Here is a 20611-nt window from a genome sequence, read left to right on the forward strand (position 1 = left end):
AGTTCAGGCTTTGATTAGAAAATAAGAACGAGGTTTGAATCGCTCGGGGACGTGGTATGTGTTACCTGAGATCGAGTAAATACCGAACATCCCGGCCAAAGTATCCTGAGGCACGACCATGACCATGATCTGCGCCTACCCTAGCCCAGTTTCGCACGACCCGGTCCATATATGCCAGGTTCCCTGCAAGTGAGCTGGGCCACTCATATCAGATATAGTGATTAATGGCCAAAGCCCTCCAAAGTAGAAATAATTGCTCGAGTTCATAAAAAATTTATATATTAAATAATATTAAAATATCTACAAGTTCATGAGACAGATAAATCCAGTCAAACAGATCATGCATGTGGATGATAAGAAGTACTTTCCTACGTGATTTCACGGTGACTCGAAATTGAATTTTTACCATAATGGAGTCGTGCTATTGAACTGCTGGGATATCGTATTAGGTAGTGACATCAAGAATAGGGGTAAATAATATCAAGATTATAATAATAACAACCTTTTTGTGCAATTAGCATGAGTAGGAAATGGCAGGAGTCAACGTCGGTGAATCTAGTTATGTCTATTCTTAATCACGAGGATTCTATGTCCCATGTGAATATATGAGTTGTATTTTTGTCATCGTCACCCAAGTTCAATAAAATTATTTGATCCGTGAGTCAGTCGCAGGATGCTTTGTTGCCCCTTAGATTCTCGCCCGGTTGAATCAGTCACCGGCAGGAAAAGCAACCTGAATTTCCCGATCCTTCCGCAATCTTGCTCGCTACAGCTCGTTTTATGATGTCAGAATCATATGTCTACGTTTAGGTGATGTGATAGCAAGAGAATGCTCGGTAAAAAAGTTCGGATCGGTACATCATGATAGACTCAATGGTATTTACGGGTTTAAATAACTTGCCTAGATATCACAACACGTCTATATATCTTGCCTGCATCTCGTAAATCGGTTGTATCAACCGAGTTTAAGGTTTGTTCTTGTATGGTTTGGCAATATGTGGTCAAAATCGTTCGTTGTCCTTTCTCTAAATGTACTTACAAAGCCAATCTTCATCTTCAAGTTGGGTGACTTTTGCCTTTTCCAATGACAATTGATGACCCATCTTTAATTTTTGTAATGAGCTTTGCCAAAAGTAGGAAAAATCTCACAAGATAATTACATAATCATGCAAGCCCTTTTTGTTTTAATTGGTTGTCGGTGTATGTCTTGATTGTTCTTATCATTGAGTAGAATCATTGTTTTGAATCATGATAATCTATGGAATATAAATTAGAAAACTTCAACCATTAATAATCTTCCGGTCGCGACTATCGGTATAGATAGTCAAGCCAAAAGCTCCATGTAGCCATTGTAAATCGATCTATTTCGAATCTCATTGACTATATTTTTCTGGTTACATGTAACAGAGATATATAAAAAAAACTGTTCCTGCAATTTAGCCTGATTAATAGGTTCTGCTGTCATCCTCGGACCTCGACAATATTGTCCTTGAACCTGACTTAATTCAAAAACAGAAATAGAGATGTAATCACTGTGATAGTCAAAAAAAGAAAATTTGTTAAAAAATAAAAGCAAATTAAAGATGAAGAAGAATGACGAAAAAAATTCAAATTTCCACTTTGTTATCATATACTGAAAATAGGTGGAATCCTAATCAATATTGGTTGATTCAGGCGGTTCAGCGTTTATTTCGCTTAAGTAAAGTTTTAAATTCAAGTTCTTATGAATGTAAAAAATCCATATTGGGAAAACTTTACCTTTTAATGGCCGACCCGGCTTAACTAGATTAATTGTAATCCAATTGAACTTTTAGATATCGGAATTCACACGAAAAAGAACAAAATATGTGGGATCCATCTCATCTCATCTCATATAAATTTAGAAAATCCAAAGGATGGTCGTCTTTACATTTGAGATTTCATCTGCAGAATTATCTATTAGATTAATTCCAAAAATTAAATTTAAATTCCGAAGTTGAAAAGGAAAATCTATTCTGTCGTCTCCAACCAATATGCCTCTTTGTCTAGGCTTAGAAAGTGATACCTCCACTCGCCTCGTGAGGCGCGTGACAGTACAAACTATCAAAAAAGAAAAAGAAATACATTTTCTCCTCTATTTTCTTTTTCTATATGCTCTTTTCTATATATATTTTAAAAAAATCTTACGTATATATTTTCCTTCTTTATTTTCTCAAAGACTATCAGAAAAATCAAAATAGCAAGTAAAAATAATATGTTTTATATCATAACACTGAAATGCGTATAATTATATAATGTGTATCGTAGAATTAATTTACATTGTTGTACTTAAATTATTTTTATATGAATCATGTATATAAAATATGAAGCACAACAGTATTGTGACATGATTTTTATTGTTTATATTAGTTTTATGAATATTCCCTACGTTATCATAAAATAGGATTATTTAGAATCCTTTTCATGACATGTGTAATATGGTGCACAACCTTTCTCATAAGCGTGTATTTCATAAAATATTGATTTGATGAGTAATAAAGTAATTATGATGAATTTTATTTTGTGAAAATTGGGAAATCCAAAAGCTCTGGCCTACAAAAAAAAAATGGACCTAAGAGATAAATAATGTTTGAAAATAAGAAAACGATGAGAAGTGAGAGGTAAACGCTGGGGGTGCGCGTGTGGTTGGTTCTTGCTTTGTTTTCGTGGGATTCCTACAATTTAACTTTTCCGGCTTTCTATTGCCGCGTTATTCCGCCTGCAGACCAGGCTGGCCTAACGGAGATGGCCCCCGCCACTTGCCCGGGCTAAAATGACTATTTTAGCCTCGACCGTTATAAAACCACTTCGTTTAAAACTCCCGGACCATCGAAGAACATATATCCGGAGAAACAGATTGCAACGCAATCATTTTTTCTTGTTCCCTATCAAGTTCATAAATTTGCTTATTAATGACAAAAGTCAATGCAACTATTTCCTGTCATACACGAGGCACCATCTTTTATGGGTAATTCTTACTCTTTTGTGAAAAATTCATTAAATACATTTTTTAAACAATAGGGACATTGAATTGAGATTAGTTCGACCAATTTTTAAAATCAACCAACTCACTGACATTCTTCACTTTCTCTCCCTCATAGTCGATTGAGGTAAGAAAAAGAATCAATCAATTATGCTATATAAATCAGAGAGCAGCAAGAAAAAATGTCATGGTCTCGCTTTTTTTGGAAATTCTAACTTTTTTTTTTGTTGTTTGCTGGATATGATATCATCCATGAAACCGTGATCATTTCAAAACAAACTTTTCGATTTGCGAATAAATATTGAATATTTTCTTGCATAATAAAAGAAATTTATAAATTCATGAATAAATATTCAAAACAAGCTCAAAGAAAAAAAAATCCTCTCGATAAATTAAAAATCCTCTCGATAAATTAATAAGTTAATTTTTTCATGCATCCACACAACTTGCGGCTTGCACCTAATTGCTATTTGTTTTGGTCCACCTCCTTTCTCAACTGCTCAAATTTCAGAGTTCATGTATCATTTCATATAATTTTTTTGGAAGATGCCCATGGACTTAGTATGAAGAAATAAAAAACTAAAAAAATGGCCTATCCACTGATGAGAATCAAATTGAATCCTTTTAGGTTACTAAGGCTTGGTTTGAAAGTATTATTGAATAAAAGTGCAGAAGTATAATTGCTAAAAAAATAAGTATTGATTTTAAAATAAATAAAAGTGTTTGTAAGATAACAATTTGAAACTGCTAATATAAAAATTAATGTTTAAAATAGAGAATAAGTAAAAGCAACTATCAACCTGTCGGAGAAAATCACATTTTCAATGACAGAAATTAATCGAACCATGGTTTTGAAAGAATTCACCAAACACTGCTTCTGCTTAAAACTCAACAAAATAAGCATTTATTCAACATCTGCCGCACTTCCAAACGAAGCCTAAGTGGATCATTTCTCACCGCACGATATTCCATTTTCTCTATCATTTCATATAATTAAGCCCTCATTATTTCATACTTTAGTAGCTTTCCAGTACTAGGCAATCGATGTAAACAACATCCATCACATCTTCGATCACAGCTACCTACTTTCAAGTAGAGGGCATAAATGCTTCATTTATTTCAAAGAGAATAAGTATCCATGACTAACTTTATTGTATTTACTCATATACTAATTTCCAGCGCATGAACAATAAACTTATATTTTTGGAAAACAACGTCCTAAAACTCATGGATATAATTTTGATATTAACATTATTTTGTGAACATTTCGAAATTACTTAAAATTCTCTTTTTTTTTTACCGGTAGTGAAGGGGAACAAAAAGTAAGTAGGAGTTCTCGGAAAAGGGCACTTTGGTCTTTGCAAATTCATCATCTTGCCATCAGCGTTCCGTTAATTCATCAGTCGAGCTGAGTGTGCAAAGAACACGTGATGGCAGTCCGGTAAATAGCACCAGAATCCCGGGGCATTTACACAGGCCCCTAACAGCTCTCCAAAGCTTCACCACCGAGTCACTAACTCACTCACCACTCTCTCTCTCACTCTGTGCAAAGTTTTGTCCTTTCAGAAGAGGAAGAAGAAGAAGAAGATGACCCCATTAACTCTTCATATTCCTTCCCTCCCACACAGCTGCAATTCAATCGCCTTATCTGCCTCTGTCTCTCTGTCTCTGTGCAGAGCAGTACTGGCCCTTTCCAACTACCGCTGTTAAATTAAAGCTCCCACATTTATTTGACAGAGCAATCGTACAGTGGCTCTCTCACACTCTTCCCGATGCCTCGTTGTTTGCAGTTATGAGCAAATTAGAGCCGACAAGCTCCTCCCCTCCTCTCCCTTCCTCTTCCTCCTGCTCCTCGTCTTCGTGGGAAGTCGTCTGTCTGGAGATATTCCTCAGATGGGTCATGGGCACGGTTTGTCTGTCTCCCCCTGCGACAATTAATTCTGTGCTCTGAGAGCTCCAATCCAAAGTTGTGACCTTTTCCTCAATGGGTGTGTCGGGGTTCATCGTTCTTGTGGTTCTTTCATGGAGCTTGTCTGTTATCCCGAGGACCCACCAGCTGCAAGCTTCCCAAACTCAGGTTCTTCTCCAGCTCCGGAAACATCTCGAGTACCCACCTGCATTGGGTGCTTGGGGGAATTACAGTGGAGACATCTGCAGCATTCCGTCTTCTCCGCACCTGACCCTCACCTGCGAAGGGAACTCGGTCACGGAGCTCAAAATCATGGGGGACAAGACCTCCAAGATTGTTGACTTCAGTGGCTATGGAGTCCCCAACCAGACTCTCTCCGGAGCTTTCTCTGTTGACACTTTTGTCACTACACTGACCAGGCTGACCAGCTTGAGGGTGCTCAACTTGGTGTCTCTGGGGATCTGGGGTCCCATCCCAGATAAGATTCACCGGCTCTACTCGCTCGAGCTCCTCGACTTGAGCTCGAACTACTTCTTTGGCCCCGTCCCCGGCCAAATCTCAAGGCTCAGCCGCCTCCAAATTCTGGCCCTTGACGGGAACTTCTTGAATGGGACATTGCCCGGAGGGTTGGATTCTCTGTCGAACCTCACTGTCTTGAGCTTGAAGAACAACCGGCTCGTGGGTCCGTTCCCACCATCGATTTCTAGGATTAGTACACTCACTAACATTGCCTTGTCTAAGAATGAACTCTCCGGCAAATTGCCCGATTTGGATGGGTTGGCTAACCTCCATGTACTGGACTTGATTGACAATCACTTCGACTCTGAGCTGCCCATTTTGCCCAAGGGGCTGATCACATTGCTCTTAAGTCGCAACTCGCTCTCGGGCAGTATTTCCAAGCAATTCGGGGAACTGAATCAGCTGCAACACCTTGATGTGTCCTTCAATCTTCTGACCGGGGCGCCCCCCTCGGAGATTTTCTCTCTGCCAAACATTAGTTACTTGGACCTGTCTTCGAACATGCTGAGCGGGCCCCTCCCTGGGAACCTACATTGTGGGAGCAAGCTCGGGTTCGTGGACATTTCAAATAATAAGTTAGTTGGTTTGCTTCCTTCTTGCCTGAGCACTGCTTCCTCGGACAAGACAGTGGTTAAATTTGGAGGAAACTGTTTGTCGGTTGATGGCACGAGCCAGCATCACGAATCCTACTGTAAGGGTAATGGAGCTGCGAGGAAGAAACCTTTCTTAGGAATAGAATTGGGAGTTCGGATTGCAATCGTTGGCGGTGCCGCTCTTGTTATTACGATTTTTGTGCTCGGGCTTATTTGCTTCTGCAGAAGGTCCCATTCGAAAAGGACTTTCGTGCAGCAGCATCATTTGCCAAAAATTAGGCAGGACAATTCTCTAACCGGCATGGGGGTCTCCTCTGAATTTCTTGCTAATGCTAGTAAGTAACTCAAATGTTTCCAGCTAGTATTTTTCTTTCAAAATGCTTTGCGGGCTTAATCTCACGTTTTCATCTGTGTAAAGGGTTCATTGCTGAAGCTGCAAAGGTCGGGACACAGGGCAGCCCTGCACATAGATTGTTTCCATTAGAAGAGTTGAGGGACGCTACCAACTATTTCCATCCGTCGACCTTAATGGGTGAAGGGTCCACTGGGAAGGTATTCCTTGGAAGTGTCCTAAATCCTTTTTCGTTAGTATGGTTCCGTTATGCTGATCTATTTTCAAGTCCAGCTACTTTTCAGTAATGTATGTGGAGAAGCAAAGGTCCTGGGTCTATATTATCTTGCTGCCAATTATCGAGGCATACTTACAAATCCGGGTATCCATAACGATATTGTTCTTTTCAGCTTTACAAAGGAAGACTAGAAAGTGGGACTCATGTTACCATACGATCTCTAGCCTTGAAGAGATGTTCGATTCATAATCTCAGGCTCCGTCTGGACTGGCTCTCTAAGCTCCAGCATCCACATTTGGTTGGGCTCTTGGGCCACTGCATTGATGGCGAAGACTCCACTGCCAGAGTCTATCTTGTAAATGAATTTGTTCCGAGCGGGAATTATAGGACCCACCTGTCAGGTCAGTACTAAGTTTCATCCAAAGGACATCTCCTAAGCATGTTTTCTTGATTCCCAATCTTTCTACCAGCCTTATGTGTCTTTTGTAAATTGATGCAGAGAGTTTCCCCGAGAAGGTTCTGAAGTGGTCAGACCGACTGGCCATTCTAATTGGAGTGGCCAAGGCCGTTCATTTCTTGCACACAGGTGTCATTCCTGGTTCCTTCAATAACAGGTTAAAGACGAATAATATATTGCTCGACGAGCATCGTATTGCAAAGCTGAGTGATTATGGGATGTCTATCCTCACTGATGAGATCGAGAAGCTTGAGGCAAAGGGAGATGGCCCCAAATCGAGGTGCAGGTTCTCATTTCCTAAGAAACTCATATAGCCATACCCCCGTTTTATGATCAGATATTGTATGCCTAGTTCTTTAATCCAAGGGATCACAAGGTCAGGCCTGCCGTTATATTGGGATCATAACGGATGAAAAGTCGAACTTCTGTAATGATATCGGATCGATTTGAGAAGTCCTAAGGTTCATTTTCTGTAGTGCTTGAAGTTGAAAATCCTCTGCTAGTTTCCTGAATGATTAACTTATTTCTGGCATTTTTAAATTTTACTTACAGTGCTACATTAATTGCATCTTGCAGCTCGAAAAAGAACTTGGAGGATGACGTATACAACTTTGGATTCATATTGCTTGAGTCACTGGTTGGGCCGATAGTAACTGGTAAAGGAGAAGCCTTTCTGCTAAATGAGATGGTAAGCTTGCTATACCTGACTATTTGAGTTGATGCGTTCTCACGTAGACAAAAGGACTCATGTGGTTTGAGAGATTTGAATGATCGTGCTTGCTTTTCTTTCTAGTGAACCAAACACGAACTGTTTTGGATGACCAGATCTTTATAATACTGAAAGCACGAGTTCAACAAACAATAAAAAGATATGCAACTCTTGTCGGAATTGCTGAGCTGGGTTCTGGTTTTGCAGGCATCATTCGGAAGCCAAGATGGTCGGAGACGAATCGTGGACCCAATCGTGCTAATGACTTCCTCACAAGAGTCGCTGACAATTGTAATATCGATCACAAAAAAATGCATACATCCCGATCCGTCTTCTCGCCCTTCTTTCGAAGATGTCCTCTGGAACTTGCAGTATGCAGCTCAGGTCCAGGCAGCTGCCGATGCCGAGCAACGATCAGATGCAACTTCTCAATCCTAAGAAGTTTCTGCAGGAAATGCCACTACAAAAGAAATCAGAGTTAGTGAAAGCCATTTTCGAAGATCCCTCCTGTACATACACAGGTGCGCCATTTGAGTTATCGTATGTCAGTGTCGTTATGTGAGATTGTAAAAGTTGTAAATGTCTGAATTGATGAGTTTCCTGAGCATATTATAGGCCGATATATTCAAGATTAAATGCAGCACTGCAAAGAGCAAGAACTTCAGTTTTCCTCCGAGATGCTTATCGCACCGAAAGACAGAGATATCTTAACTCGATAGCGTGTCGACCCCGAAAAAGAGAAAATTCCTCATGTGAGGAATGTAGTGATGCACGTTAGCAAATATCCCATGTGCATGTACGTGTAAAGAGCACCCATTCACAAAAGTGGCAATGATACTCGCTGAGGACTGAAAATAAAGGTGAATGGTGGTACTTGAAGACCTTATGAGGGAGACAGAGAAGGTCCAATCGGTAACCCAAGGGGTTTGGGCTAGTGATTAAGGTACGTCTAAGTATACACTTGATTCCGGGTTCGAATCATCTTGGGACCACCGGAGTGCTTTTGGTGTGATTATCTGTTCCGTGAGCGGTCGAGATTAGTCGGGCGAAACCTGGACACCTTGGTTAGAAAAAAAAAAAAGGCCCAATTGGTCCATGTTCGAGTTAAAGTCTAGGCCCAATCATATACCTTATCCAATCACATAGTGGGCTGCCAAATCGAGAAAGTATTTTATAGAGCAGCGATAAATATAAGCGACACGTGCTGCATCAACTCTTAGAGGAACGTATGGCAAGGCAGGAAGAGGTAGGTAGATACCTTCATATGGCTGTAGTTTATCAAATGAATGGCATCTACTTTCTTACTGTAAAATTGATAAGTTTATAGCAAGAAGCCTACTAAGTACATGCTGAAGGAGGAAGTGGCCGGGAGTTCGGGAAATCGATAAAAAAAAAAAAGGTATAGGTATCGTGGCGTGGTGATCAGGTGGATAATTGTCTAAAAAAGTAATCACAGTCCCATAAGGCGAAGCGGCCAAGGGTTACCTGACGAAGTGTAAATATTGCTTGCTTTAGATTCGCTCGAGGATGTGAATCAGTTGAGGCGCGAGCGAACTGCTTCGGTCCAGACACTAAGTGGTCGCCAAACTTTTTTCAGGAAAACTTTTTATATTCTCGTATAAGTAGGGAGAATTGGTAGGTAGGTAGATATGGAACAAATTCTAAGAAGCTCGAAAATCTATTTATTATTATAGTTTAAAAAAATTATATATTCGGCCAAGAAAAGCCAAAAAATTATTTTTCTAAGGTATATTTTTAGGTGAAGTTAAATTAAATAAAAAAAAATCGAATTTAATTTATTGGCAATTTGGCAGCAACAACCGTGACCAGCAACTAATTTAAATTTCCATCGTCCCACCAACAATGGCCAGCTTCTGGTTATGCCGATCCAAGACGTGGACGTTTCACTCAATCCAATCTCCCCCACTCTTCCTCCATCGCTTGCATTTCAAGCCCCCCACGTTCATGAATTTCCTCATCATTTTTTTTTAATGAATAATGTTCCAAGATGTAGCTTTAGTGTTACACGAAAACAAAGGGCAATTTGCCGAATTTAATTGTGTGATGATGGTGTTTGGGAATTGGATTGAGGGTGCATTTGTTCGTTTGGAGAAATGATTGGGAGGGTGGGGACTTTGAAGGGAACAAAAGCTCCATGATAACTAATAATTGTTTTGACCATGGAAAAACCACACTTTGGACCAAATACGGGAACTGATGCAGGAGATAAACCGTAATTCATGTGAGTGGATTTTACATGCGATTCAAATAGTTCGGAATTCATTAATCATAATAAAGCCGATGCTCTAACGGGAGTTGCATTAGTTTAATAAGCTGATCATGGTTCGGCTCGAGATAAAATTATAGTTCATCGCTTTCGTCGGTTCAAGAATTTCAGAATCCGTCCTTAAGAATCGTAATCGAAATAAGTAAAGAAAACCGACCCTTATGGTTACGGGTATCTATGGTTCGGTCCTCGAGTTATCCAAGAAAATTATAGAAGACATTTACATTGTTGGAAAAATTAATTAAAAGATCAACAAAAACTTAAAACAATAACAAGCGACCTTTGTTGATTAGCCAAGGCGAAAGAAAATTAAAAGAAGAAAGGAAACGAATTGTTGTGAGCTTTAAGAGTGAGGGTTAAAGCGTGACCACAGATCAGGAGCGATACTCATTGAGAAGGGAGATGAGGGTTTGTATTTGTAACAAAGAAGCGGACGAGTAAGGATAGTCTAGGATTTTGAAGGGTCTTGATGAGGGCTCACCAAGCAGTCGGCATGCAAGCTTAGTGGGCTCATTAGGTTGGACTGAGAAAATTAATCATAATGCAAACTCGAGTCGGGTCGGGGCGGGTCCGGGTATTCGCAGTTATGATTTTGAAATCCATCCCCATTCCCATAATTGAAAAAGACAAAGGACACATAATCGAGAACCGAACTAAAGATTTGGGGCGGATAAAAGAAATTCGGATTGGATTTTCGGGGCAAACGGTTTTTTTATCAGCACTATAGTTCATGTAAGTAAGAATATCTCGTGATTTGATCCAAAAAAGAAGAAGAAAAGAATCACTCTAGACCTTAGAGGAAAGAGGAGCCGTGACAACTTCAAAGAGTTTAATCTAGTGGTAAAGAGAAGTTTAAATATCCATTCAATTTAGGGTTCGAAATTTCTTAGAGCCATCAGAGCGCTTTTGGAGTGATTACTCATTTCGTATATCGCTGGGTTCACCGAGCCTCCGGATTAATCGGGCAAAGTTCGGATATCTCAGATTAAAAAAAAAGAAAAAAAGAAAAAGAAAAAGAAGAGAGAGAGAGAGGAGCCGTGGCGGGCCAGCTGCGGGGAGAGTGACGGGGGTTGGGGCTTTGGTCACGTGGTCCCCCCACGTACTGGCACGAGCGTTATTGTGAGGGGACGTGGGGACTAAATTGCTTGTGTCGGTGAACTGGCGCCAGCCGAGAGATGAAGCCCACGCGCCCAACCTTCCACGCACCTCACTCGCCTTTGTAGCCCCAGTTAGCCCATGTCGCGTGTCGTGCATGCCGACCATCCATCTCAATAATGAGTATTTCACGTAATTGAACGCTCTGAGTTTGGTTACCATATTCGGTTTTACACGCTCCCTGAAACAAAAAGTTACTGAGAATTTTGCAAGAAATATAAGATATTGAATAAAAATTACTACAATTTGATTTGATAATTGATTAATCGATATTCGAGATATAATATAAGCGATAACGAATATTTTTGTAATGTCGTAGCGGATAAGAGTTCCATATTATACAATCAAATTCATCATCAAAGCATATTACTGATTTTGGTTTATAAAATAATAAATAAGTACATATAAAATCTCTTATAAGTTATTACATAAAAAATACACATTAAACTCATTGCGCAATAAGCTTACTCAGAATTAGTTTCAGGTGTGTGTGAGTAATATGCAAACTCCTCGAATATTATGATTAGTTCACTACAAAATAAGGAAGATATACTTTGCAAAAACAGAAAGTGATTTTCCTCCAACATATTTTCGAAGAAAAATCCTCCAACTCTCTCTATCTAATAAATTGCCCATTATATTTCATATGATTATTAAAATGCCATATTTGAGGGATCGTCAGTGTCGAATTCGGCACAAATAATAATGTTTTTTTTGCAAAAATCATGTTATCTTAATAAATAAGATCTATAAAAATTTCAAACATATGCGCAAATCATTCATATGGATGCTTCGAAAATTAAATTTCTGTTAATAATTTTGATATAGTCTGATCATATCTTCACTACCCACTGACATTGGAACCGTGTCGGTGCAGGTGGATTTGTCGGTGGTCCGCAGCGTCAAATCTAGCTGGGCACGGCACCGTAGTCCAACTCTTGTCTTGAGCTCAATGAACTTGGCGCGTGATGATCAAACTCGGCCTCCCGCGCGTCAGGCACTCCCCGCCAAATTGAAGAACAGTTTCTTCCCACTAATTAATTAATATTTTTTTCCCCATCATTAAATCAAACCATTCCCGTCCATACATCGCTATCGAACAAACTCCAAAACGACACGAGCTTAGTTGAAAAATCCCCATGAAACGACACCACTTTTCCCCCCGCGCAAAAGGAGAAAAAAGCTACGCCCAAAAAACATAAAAACAATCATATTCGCGAACCACGAGATATAATCAATGCGTTTGTTTTCGAAGTTAAAGTCACGAATTTGTGATTGTGATTGTGATTGTAGAAGAAGACAAAAATATATGGGGCCCACCAGTTGACTTTTGAAATATGAAATAAATGAAAGGTATAGATAATTAATTATAATGGGATTGTATTTTAATAATATATGGGACCCACCAATTTGACTTTTGAAATGTGTGTTTTGTTGTGTAGTGTTTTGAGTTAAAGTTAAAGTTAAAATCTTAAATCACGAATTTGAAAACAAACGGACCAAATGTAATCCACAAACTTAGTTTATGTAGATGAGATTTCACCTGCATAGCGTTTGAAAACTTACTAAAAGCATCTTATGCCTACAAATAAATTAGTACTTGTGGGTTAATTTAATCAATTAAATGAAAGGTATCTCGTGTTCTCATTAAAAAGAAAATAATATAATATTTATTTATTTAACGGGAAATTCTATACTCCATCGGTCTTCTCTTTTCTGCTGCTTTTCTTTGGCATTTTCTATTTGCTATGTTTCACTCATGTCCTCTGCTGAGCTGAGATACCCTCCTCTCTCTCTCTCTCTCTACACTCTGAACCTCCGACGAGCTCCGGTACTTGGTTGCAGAGCCAATGGCGCAGAATCCGACGCGAAACGGTGCGTTTCTAGCCATTTAGGTCCTCTCTGGTCCTTCCAAAAGCGACATTAGCTGCTCGCAGTAGCTGGCGGTTCTGTGCAGCAGTGAGCAGCGAAGATTCGGTGATTCCTCGGATTCCTGCCTATTATAGTTTTGTGGGAGTTGCTGCATTCTGATGAATCCGTTCAGTATTCGGTGGTTCGAGTTCGTCGTGCGAAATTGGTCGCAGTTTGTTGATGTCCTCTGGATCTGATTGCTGCCGACACCACAAATTTCTGCACTTTTCTTACTCTCAACGTGCATATATGTTGTTAGCTTGTGGAAGTTGCATTTAAGTAAGTTGAGAGTGTCGCCTATGACAGTTTTTATCCTTTATTTGTTTGCTGTTTTTCACTATCGATTGGTCTCAGATTAGATGCATGTTCTTCTATGGAAGAAGCCTGAATGATATCAATTTACCCGCTTGCTCCGAGCTAGAAGTACAGCTTCAAATTTGTACCTTTTTTTTTTTTTTTGGGGGGGGGGGGTGTTGGCAACTCAACAATGACGAATGCACATTCTTTTCTCGACAATCATGTCGTTGTTGTCGCTACCTAATTCATTTTTTCTTTTTAAGAATTGTTGTTGCTGTCTTTTGCTTGCCTGATGTTTGTGTGGGTTTGGGGTGCTTATGGTTTCTTTTCTTTGCTCTTTCATCAGGTTCCTTCTGATTGAGCAGAATTAGTTGGACCGTAGTACAGTAGTTATTGGGAGAATCCCGGGGTAGATGAAGAGATGGTTCTTGGTATGAAGGCAAAAGCTCGAAAAGGGCCCACTGAAAAACTCAATTACCTGGTTCACATCGAGGAGATCAAGCCTTGGCCTCCATCGCATTCTCTCAGATCCCTTCGCTCCGTGCAGATTCAGTGGGAAAATGGTGAAAGAAGTTCCAGATCAACTAGTTCGGTCGTTCCGTCTCTCGGTTCCGGCGTTAATGATGGCAAAATCGAATTCAACGAGTCTTTTAGGCTTCCTGTGACTCTACTCCGGAATATGTCTGTCAAAGCTGGGGATGCTGATACATTCCAAAAGAATTGCTTGGAGTTCAGCTTGTATGAGCCTCGCAGAGATAAGACTCTGAAAGGCCAGCTGTTAGGAACTGCTGTAATAGACTTGGCGGATTATGGTATAATCAAAGGGAGCTTAAGCATAAATGTTCCAGTGAATTGCCAGAGGAACTATAAGAATACAGCTCAACCACTTCTTTATGTCAGGATTCAGCCTGTTGATAAAGGCCGAACCAATATCTCCTCAAAAGATGGCTTCTCAAATCAGGCGTCAGTAGAAAAGAATGGTGCCGAATCTGTTTCAGACTTAATGAAAGAAGAATATGCGGAAGAAGCAGAGATTAACAATTTCAGTGATGACGATGTTTCATCTCACTCATCAGCAGCGGTTTCCTCTGCTGAATCTAATGGTAGTTTACCTCCTACGAGTGAACAGGTATTCATTTGCTTGTTTACTTTTCTCATATTCTGGTCGCAATTTTTTTAATGATCGAACTATAGTTTTCTTTGTCTTAACAACTTTTTTACCACAATACGTCTTGCCCTTTATCCTCACAAGTACTTTTCAGGAAAATGTAGTGCAATTGTGTTCTTCAATAGTCGAATTTTGATTTATAAATTTGTAATATTGTGGCTTTAGTCTTACCACGAGTATTGTTTCTGTTTGCTTCATCTGAAGATATATAATGTCTAGGAGATTTTAGCTTTAAAAATAGGTTAATTTAATTTTTTGCAATTGGAATGAGTGAAAATTGGGGCTGACTTGCAGAATAATGGTGGTGGAGGTGAGGAGAAGCAGATTTTAACTTCAGACAAAGGGCATATGACATCCAATGCTTTATCAAGCACACCTCGAGAAAACACTGCAGGTAGCTCTTCTAGTTCATCATCGATGGACCTCTCTTATGATCTGGGAAGTCCGGAAAATGGTCATGCTTTCTATTCTAGCTCTCCAAAATCTAGCTCTGTATCTATTCAAAGTGCAGTTGTCCAGAGTGCTCATTCTTCTTCATCATCTTCGGCTGATGACCAAATAGAAGAAGAGTCCAATAATGAGAGAATGGTCCAGGCACATGAAGGGGTTGCCAATGGAAAAATGGAAGTTGAAAATGGTGCTGCACGTAATGTTAATGATTCATCAATCAGTTCTTCAGCCCCTGTAGATTCTTATTATCAGAATCAGATTAAAGCAAATGGGTATAATGCTCTGCACAATGAAGAGAAGGATGCAAGGGCTTCGGTCATTGAAGAAACTTATCCCAATCAGAATGAAGATAGGGTTTCTGTCGATACTGGTGAAGAACTGGATTCACCAGCAATTGGTGTATCTTCCTTTAGCAGGGCAAATCATGGGTCAAGGGGAGTTACTCCTTCAAGTGACAGAGTAAAGCATGTGATGTCTGTTCGATCAACCTCGGATTCTGTTAGGAGTAGCGGAATGAACAGGTCAGTGGAGGAAGTGAAGGAAGTTGCCATCACGCGAGATGTACAAAATGGAACAAGAAGCTTCAGAACTAATGAAAGAAAAGATGTTAAGTTTTGTGCCAAGGATACTCGGAGCACTCTTTTGGAAGCTAAAGTCCAGCGTCTGGAGCACAGAATCCAAATATTGGAGAGTGAGTTGAGAGAAGTTGCTGCTATTGAGGTCTCTCTTTATTCAGTGGTCGCAGAGCATGGGAGTTCCATGGCTAAGGTCCATGCTCCAGCTCGGAGACTTTCCCGCATGTATCTTCATGCTTGTGAAGACCGCTCTTTGACAAGGAGCGCTAGTGCAGCTAGAAGTGTCATTTCTGGTCTGGTGTTGATCTCGAAGGCATGTGGGAATGATGTCCCAAGGTATGAATTTTCGGAATTTTCTACAGGCTGCAGTCAATAAGTGCCCATAACTTACAAGATAATATCTGAACCTCTTCTTCTCCCATGCGTGTGGTGACTGCAGAATCTCTTTAGGTTTTAGGTATAATTTTATTCTTCTCAGGGTGCTGCTTACGGTGACCTGCACAAACTGTATTCTGATCTGCATTACCCTTCCTTAATCAAAAAACCTATGTGTAACAGTGATAACACCTATTACAAGCGTAAAAACCTCAGATTCTGAGGGGTTTGTGGGGCCTGCCAATCTGAGTTGTTACTTGGCGGTGTTATGACATGCCGGAGAGTAAAAATCAATTGAAAGTTTTCCATCGTGATAGGAATATCTGGTTTTTGAAAGAGAAACTGACTTGAGAATAGAAATGCAGTCTGAGGTTGACTTACTCATTTTGCTTTTCATACAAATTCATCTGGAACATAAAGGAAACTTGTGTGGTACAGGTTGACCTATTGGTTATCAAATTCAGTTGTATTAAGAGGTGTTATAAGCCAGGCTGTGGCAAATAGAGAGCTACCAATATCTCCAGCAGCCCGGATTGAAAGAGTCAACACTGTCAAAGGACCATCACCATTAAAATGGGAGTCTTCTCCCGGTAAGAAGGGAAGTGAGTGTATGCGTTCTTTGGACTGGGAGGACCCACAGACATTCATTTATGCGTTAGAGAAGGTTGAAGCTTGGATCTTCTCCCGCACTATTGAGTCCATATGGTGGCAGGTCATTAATTTCTATTCGCAACTGTTCATTCCTCCTATCTTCAATCACAACTTCATTTGTTGAGTTGTATTGATATTTTTTTTTGCCTTTTCTCTAGACCTTGACTCCCCATATGCAATCTGCTGGAGGGAAAGCAATCAGGAAAGCAACAGATACAGATGATCAAAATCGAGGAAACATCTCAGTGGATCTGTGGAAGAAAGCCTTTAAGGATGCCTTTGAAAGGCTTTGTCCTGTTCGAGCTGCTGGGCATGAGTGTGGATGCTTACCTATGCTGCCTAGATTGGTATTTGTATTTTCCCATATATATATATATATATATATATTTTTTTTTTTTTTTTTCCTTGCAGTTCCATAATAAAGTAAAATTTAGGCAGCCTTCTTCTTGCTAATTACAAATTGATCCTTGGCGGTTAATAACATATTTCTAAGTTGCTTATTTGGAAATTCTGAACCTAAAATCCATTTTAATTGTCTCTGTAGATAATGGAGCAATGTGTGGCAAGATTAGATGTCGCCATGTTCAATGCCCTCCTGCGTGAATCTGCGGATGAGATCCCAACAGATCCAGTATCTGACCCCATTGGCGATTCCGAAGTTCTCCCTATTCCAGCTGGAAGATCAAGCTTTGGAGCTGGTGCGCTGCTGAAAAATGCGGTAAGCATCTTTGACAATGAATTATTTCGCGTGATTTTGTTTGCTGGAATCTTGTAAGATATTACACATGATCCACCCGCAGAAGACCCCCTGAAAATTGCTCATCCATCTTTAACTTGGATTTCTTCTTTTGTTTCGTGGTGTCAGATTGGGAACTGGTCGAGATGGCTTACTGATCTATTTGGGATGGATGATGATTTAACTGAAGATGAAGAACCAGCTGATGAGGATGATGATGATGACGACGACGATGATGATGAAAGACAAGATAGTTCCTTCAAGTCATTTTATCTCCTAAATGCGTTGAGTGACCTTATGATGCTGCCAAAAGACATGCTTCTGAGTAAATCCATCAGAAAAGAGGTCTGCTTCTCAGCTTGGACCATACCATATACAATATCATCAGCACATTCAATCTATAGAATCCATTACTTGATGGATGCATGTTCTTGGTTTTTTTGACGATCTGTAGAGTTTGTCTATTGACGCTGTGAATCTCTTTGAAGGTATGCCCTACTTTTGGTGCTTCACTGATTAAGAGGGTATTGAGCAACTTCGTCCCAGATGAGTTCTGCCCCGACCCAATCCCAAAAGTTGTGTTTGAAGCCTTGGACTATGAGGTTAGTGCTCTTTGAACTTAAATTAACAGAAAGTTCTTCAGGGATGACAGTGAGCAACCTCGCATTTGAATTGGAACCCTAGTAATTGATTCATGTCTGATGTGGGCCATATCACACAGCAAAATCATCTGAATACTGTCCAATATTGATTTGTGGCTCTGTTGCATGCGGTTAGACCCGTGTTGATTGCTTGCTTGCACAGTCCTAGAAGAAAATTAGTATGATGCTCAGCTCTACACTCCAGACCTAAAATAAATAGGAAACTGAAAAGATGTGTATCACATACAAAAATAGTTAAGTACTTTTGTTTCTGTGACAGTCAAGTTGCTGATTTCATATTATTGATATTATTGCAGGATCCAATTGAAGCCGAGACTGGTTCTGTGACAACTTATCCATATATTGCGGCCCCCCCATTATATGTACCGCCTTCGCCAGCTTCCGTTGTAGGAATTATTGGGGAAAACAATGGTCCCGCTCCTTTCAGAAGAAGTGGGTCAGCTGTGCTTAGAAAATCATACACGAGTGATGATGAGCTCGACGAGCTGAATTCCCCAATGGCTTCTCTTCTACTCGATGGGACACAGTCTTCTCCTGTGGCACGCAGAGATCACCAGAATGCCCTGAGGTACGAACTGCTTCGGGACGTGTGGTTGAACAGTGAGTAGCAAGCAAGCTGGTGACATTGCAATGGGTGCGGCTTGTAAATGTACAACAAACATCATCTACCAATTTTGGTCCCATCCCATGGTCTCTTCTGTCAGTTGGGGATCCCATGCTACTCTTGGATTGTCTCCCTCCTGTATATAGATCGTCTCTGGAGTTACGGCATGATCCGTGAAGTCAGTCCTCGTCAGGATTTGTACGACATTGTAGCATACGCTTTGTAAAACTGCATCTATCTCAATAATGCTCGTGTATATTAGACAACGGCGTAAATCCCGGGCAAGTGGAAACCGTCCCCTTCGTATACATTGAGAAGGTAGGACAAATTTACGTGGACGACTCTATCTTGGGTCTACACGGACTTGAATCCATTTGCAATCCAAAAGTTTAAGCTAATAGGTTGTTGGATTTAAGTCTCATATAAGTTTATGGTTTCTTTTTTAATTTTTTCATGTGAGATAACGTATCTCAACATCCGCCCTCACGTGGCAACGTGTGGTCCAACATGTGCCACATGCCCTTAAACACCCGTCCTTAACAACCGATCATGAGCCGAACATTTTCTTCCGTGCTCGTGTAAGGGGGGATAAATATCAAACTAGCTTCGAGCTCCACGCTCGGGCCTAATTAGAGGTGCACCTTTAGCTACTTTGGAACTGGATCAGGCCACTCTTGGGCCCGATTAACATGAGATACACTCTTGGCTGCCTCGAAACTGAATATGGCGTGGTGTGAGCCCACACGAGCGCGCAGAAGCATAACCTGCTCTTATATTATGATAATTGTTGAGCTAAAAACTTAATTTCATTCATGCTTGATCATGTACATATATTATCGATTACATGAAAAGAGGAAAGAATTCTGAGATATTTATTGTCTAATATGTATGAAACCAATAAGGCCAGTTAATATACAAGGGTAAAATAAATCTCCGCTAATCTTGGCATGATATACTCTGTAATATATTACGAAGGAGCAATTTAAATCGTAAACTCAGAAAATTATTAAAAGATAGCCCATTTAAAGACCTATTACATATAAATTAGTGGAAGAGTCACACTTTGGGCAGATGATTATTGAAATACTTAGATAGAAATTTTGAAATATCAAAACTTATTAGTATTTTTAAATAATGTAAAATTATATATATATATATATATATATAAATTATTGAGTTTCATGTCAATTAAGAATTGATGAATAATAATCTAAAACTATAGAAATTAATTTAGTATCATTGTTATGACTATTCAAATCAAACTTTATAAAAAGAAATAAATAAATTAAAATATTGAATTTAAAGTTGATGAAAGAAAGATCTCAATTGAATCATAAAATATTAATAAAACAAAATTTAAGGATTTTCAATTACTAAATCAACCCCCATAACAATTAGTATGAAAATTTTGCATTAAAAAATTTATTCCACACATCAAACTTCAATCTTTATATGACAAAGAAATTGGGGACAAAGGACAGAGTCTCGGTTGTTAATGGCATATTATCGCTCCATTTGTTTTCAAAGTCGTGATTTAAGATTTTAACTTTAACTTTAACTCAAAACACTACACAACAAAACACACATTTCAAAAGTCAAATTGGTGGGCCCCATATATTATTAAAATACAATCCCATTATAATTATTTATCTATACATTCCATTCATTTCATATTTCAAAAGTCAAACTGGTGGGCCCCATATATTTTTGTCTTCTTCTACAATCACAATCACAATCACAAATTCGTGACTTTAACTCCGAAAACAAACGCATTGATATATATTTTGCGGGTCAACCATTATATAAACTAGAGGCATGGACTCGCGCATAAATCGATCCGATAAAAAATTATTGTTATAAGTTTTTTCGTCATGACCTCTAAAAAAATGGTTTGCATCTTCATTATCGTTCATATTAACATTTTGATTCACTAATATTATATATTTTTGTAAAAGTTTATATTTTCGTGTTAGTACCTCAACC

The 20611-nt window shown here is 39.4% G+C and overlaps 2 protein-coding genes across 6 annotated transcripts; both read left to right on the top strand.

Annotated features, from left to right (window-relative positions):
- The first annotated feature begins 4531 nt into the window (after nt 1-4531).
- Nucleotides 4532-8481, top strand: LOC116197136 (probable inactive leucine-rich repeat receptor-like protein kinase At3g03770). Of its 2 annotated transcripts, none has more exons than XM_031527172.1 (6): nt 4532-6357; nt 6441-6574; nt 6764-6992; nt 7091-7334; nt 7625-7736; nt 7965-8481. In XM_031527172.1, the coding sequence occupies exons 1-6, from the start codon at nt 4986-4988 to the stop codon at nt 8193-8195; spliced, it is 2322 nt and encodes a 773-aa protein (XP_031383032.1). In that variant the 5' UTR covers nt 4532-4985; the 3' UTR covers nt 8196-8481. The 2 variants fall into 2 exon arrangements, with proteins under 2 accessions (XP_031383032.1, XP_031383033.1); XM_031527173.1 differs by having other exon boundaries at nt 4533-6357; nt 7091-7328.
- Nucleotides 8482-12916: 4435 nt separating this feature from the next.
- LOC116195897 lies at nt 12917-19026 on the top strand. Of its 4 annotated transcripts, XM_031525304.1 has the most exons (10): nt 12917-13389; nt 13754-14536; nt 14870-14969; nt 15087-15936; nt 16414-16687; nt 16785-16973; nt 17171-17344; nt 17492-17707; nt 17851-17964; nt 18321-19026. In XM_031525304.1, the coding sequence occupies exons 2-10, from the start codon at nt 13829-13831 to the stop codon at nt 18630-18632; spliced, it is 2937 nt and encodes a 978-aa protein (XP_031381164.1). In that variant the 5' UTR covers nt 12917-13389; nt 13754-13828; the 3' UTR covers nt 18633-19026. The 4 variants fall into 4 exon arrangements, with proteins under 4 accessions (XP_031381164.1, XP_031381161.1, XP_031381162.1 ...); XM_031525301.1 differs by having other exon boundaries at nt 14870-15936; XM_031525302.1 differs by having other exon boundaries at nt 12917-13176; nt 14870-15936.
- Nucleotides 19027-20611: the final 1585 nt, after the last annotated feature.

The sequence above is a fragment of the Punica granatum genome, chromosome 2 (genome assembly GCF_007655135.1).
Source record: "Punica granatum isolate Tunisia-2019 chromosome 2, ASM765513v2, whole genome shotgun sequence".
NCBI lineage: Eukaryota > Viridiplantae > Streptophyta > Magnoliopsida > Myrtales > Lythraceae > Punica > Punica granatum.

Bases quoted from the DNA above. Each gene is read 5' to 3' on its own strand.
- LOC116197136 (XM_031527172.1), top strand. From the start codon at position 4,986: ATGGGTGTGTCGGGGTTCATCGTTCTTGTGGTTCTTTCATGGAGCTTG. The intron at 7,335-7,624 runs GTTCTCATTTCC...TGCATCTTGCAG, and splicing joins GGCCCCAAATCGAGGTGCAG to CTCGAAAAAGAACTTGGAGG. The intron at 7,737-7,964 runs GTAAGCTTGCTA...CTGGTTTTGCAG, and splicing joins CCTTTCTGCTAAATGAGATG to GCATCATTCGGAAGCCAAGA.
- LOC116195897 (XM_031525301.1), top strand. From the start codon at position 13,829: ATGGTTCTTGGTATGAAGGCAAAAGCTCGAAAAGGGCCCACTGAAAAA. The intron at 16,688-16,784 runs GTCATTAATTTC...CCTTTTCTCTAG, and splicing joins TTGAGTCCATATGGTGGCAG to ACCTTGACTCCCCATATGCA. The intron at 16,974-17,170 runs GTATTTGTATTT...TTGTCTCTGTAG, and splicing joins TACCTATGCTGCCTAGATTG to ATAATGGAGCAATGTGTGGC.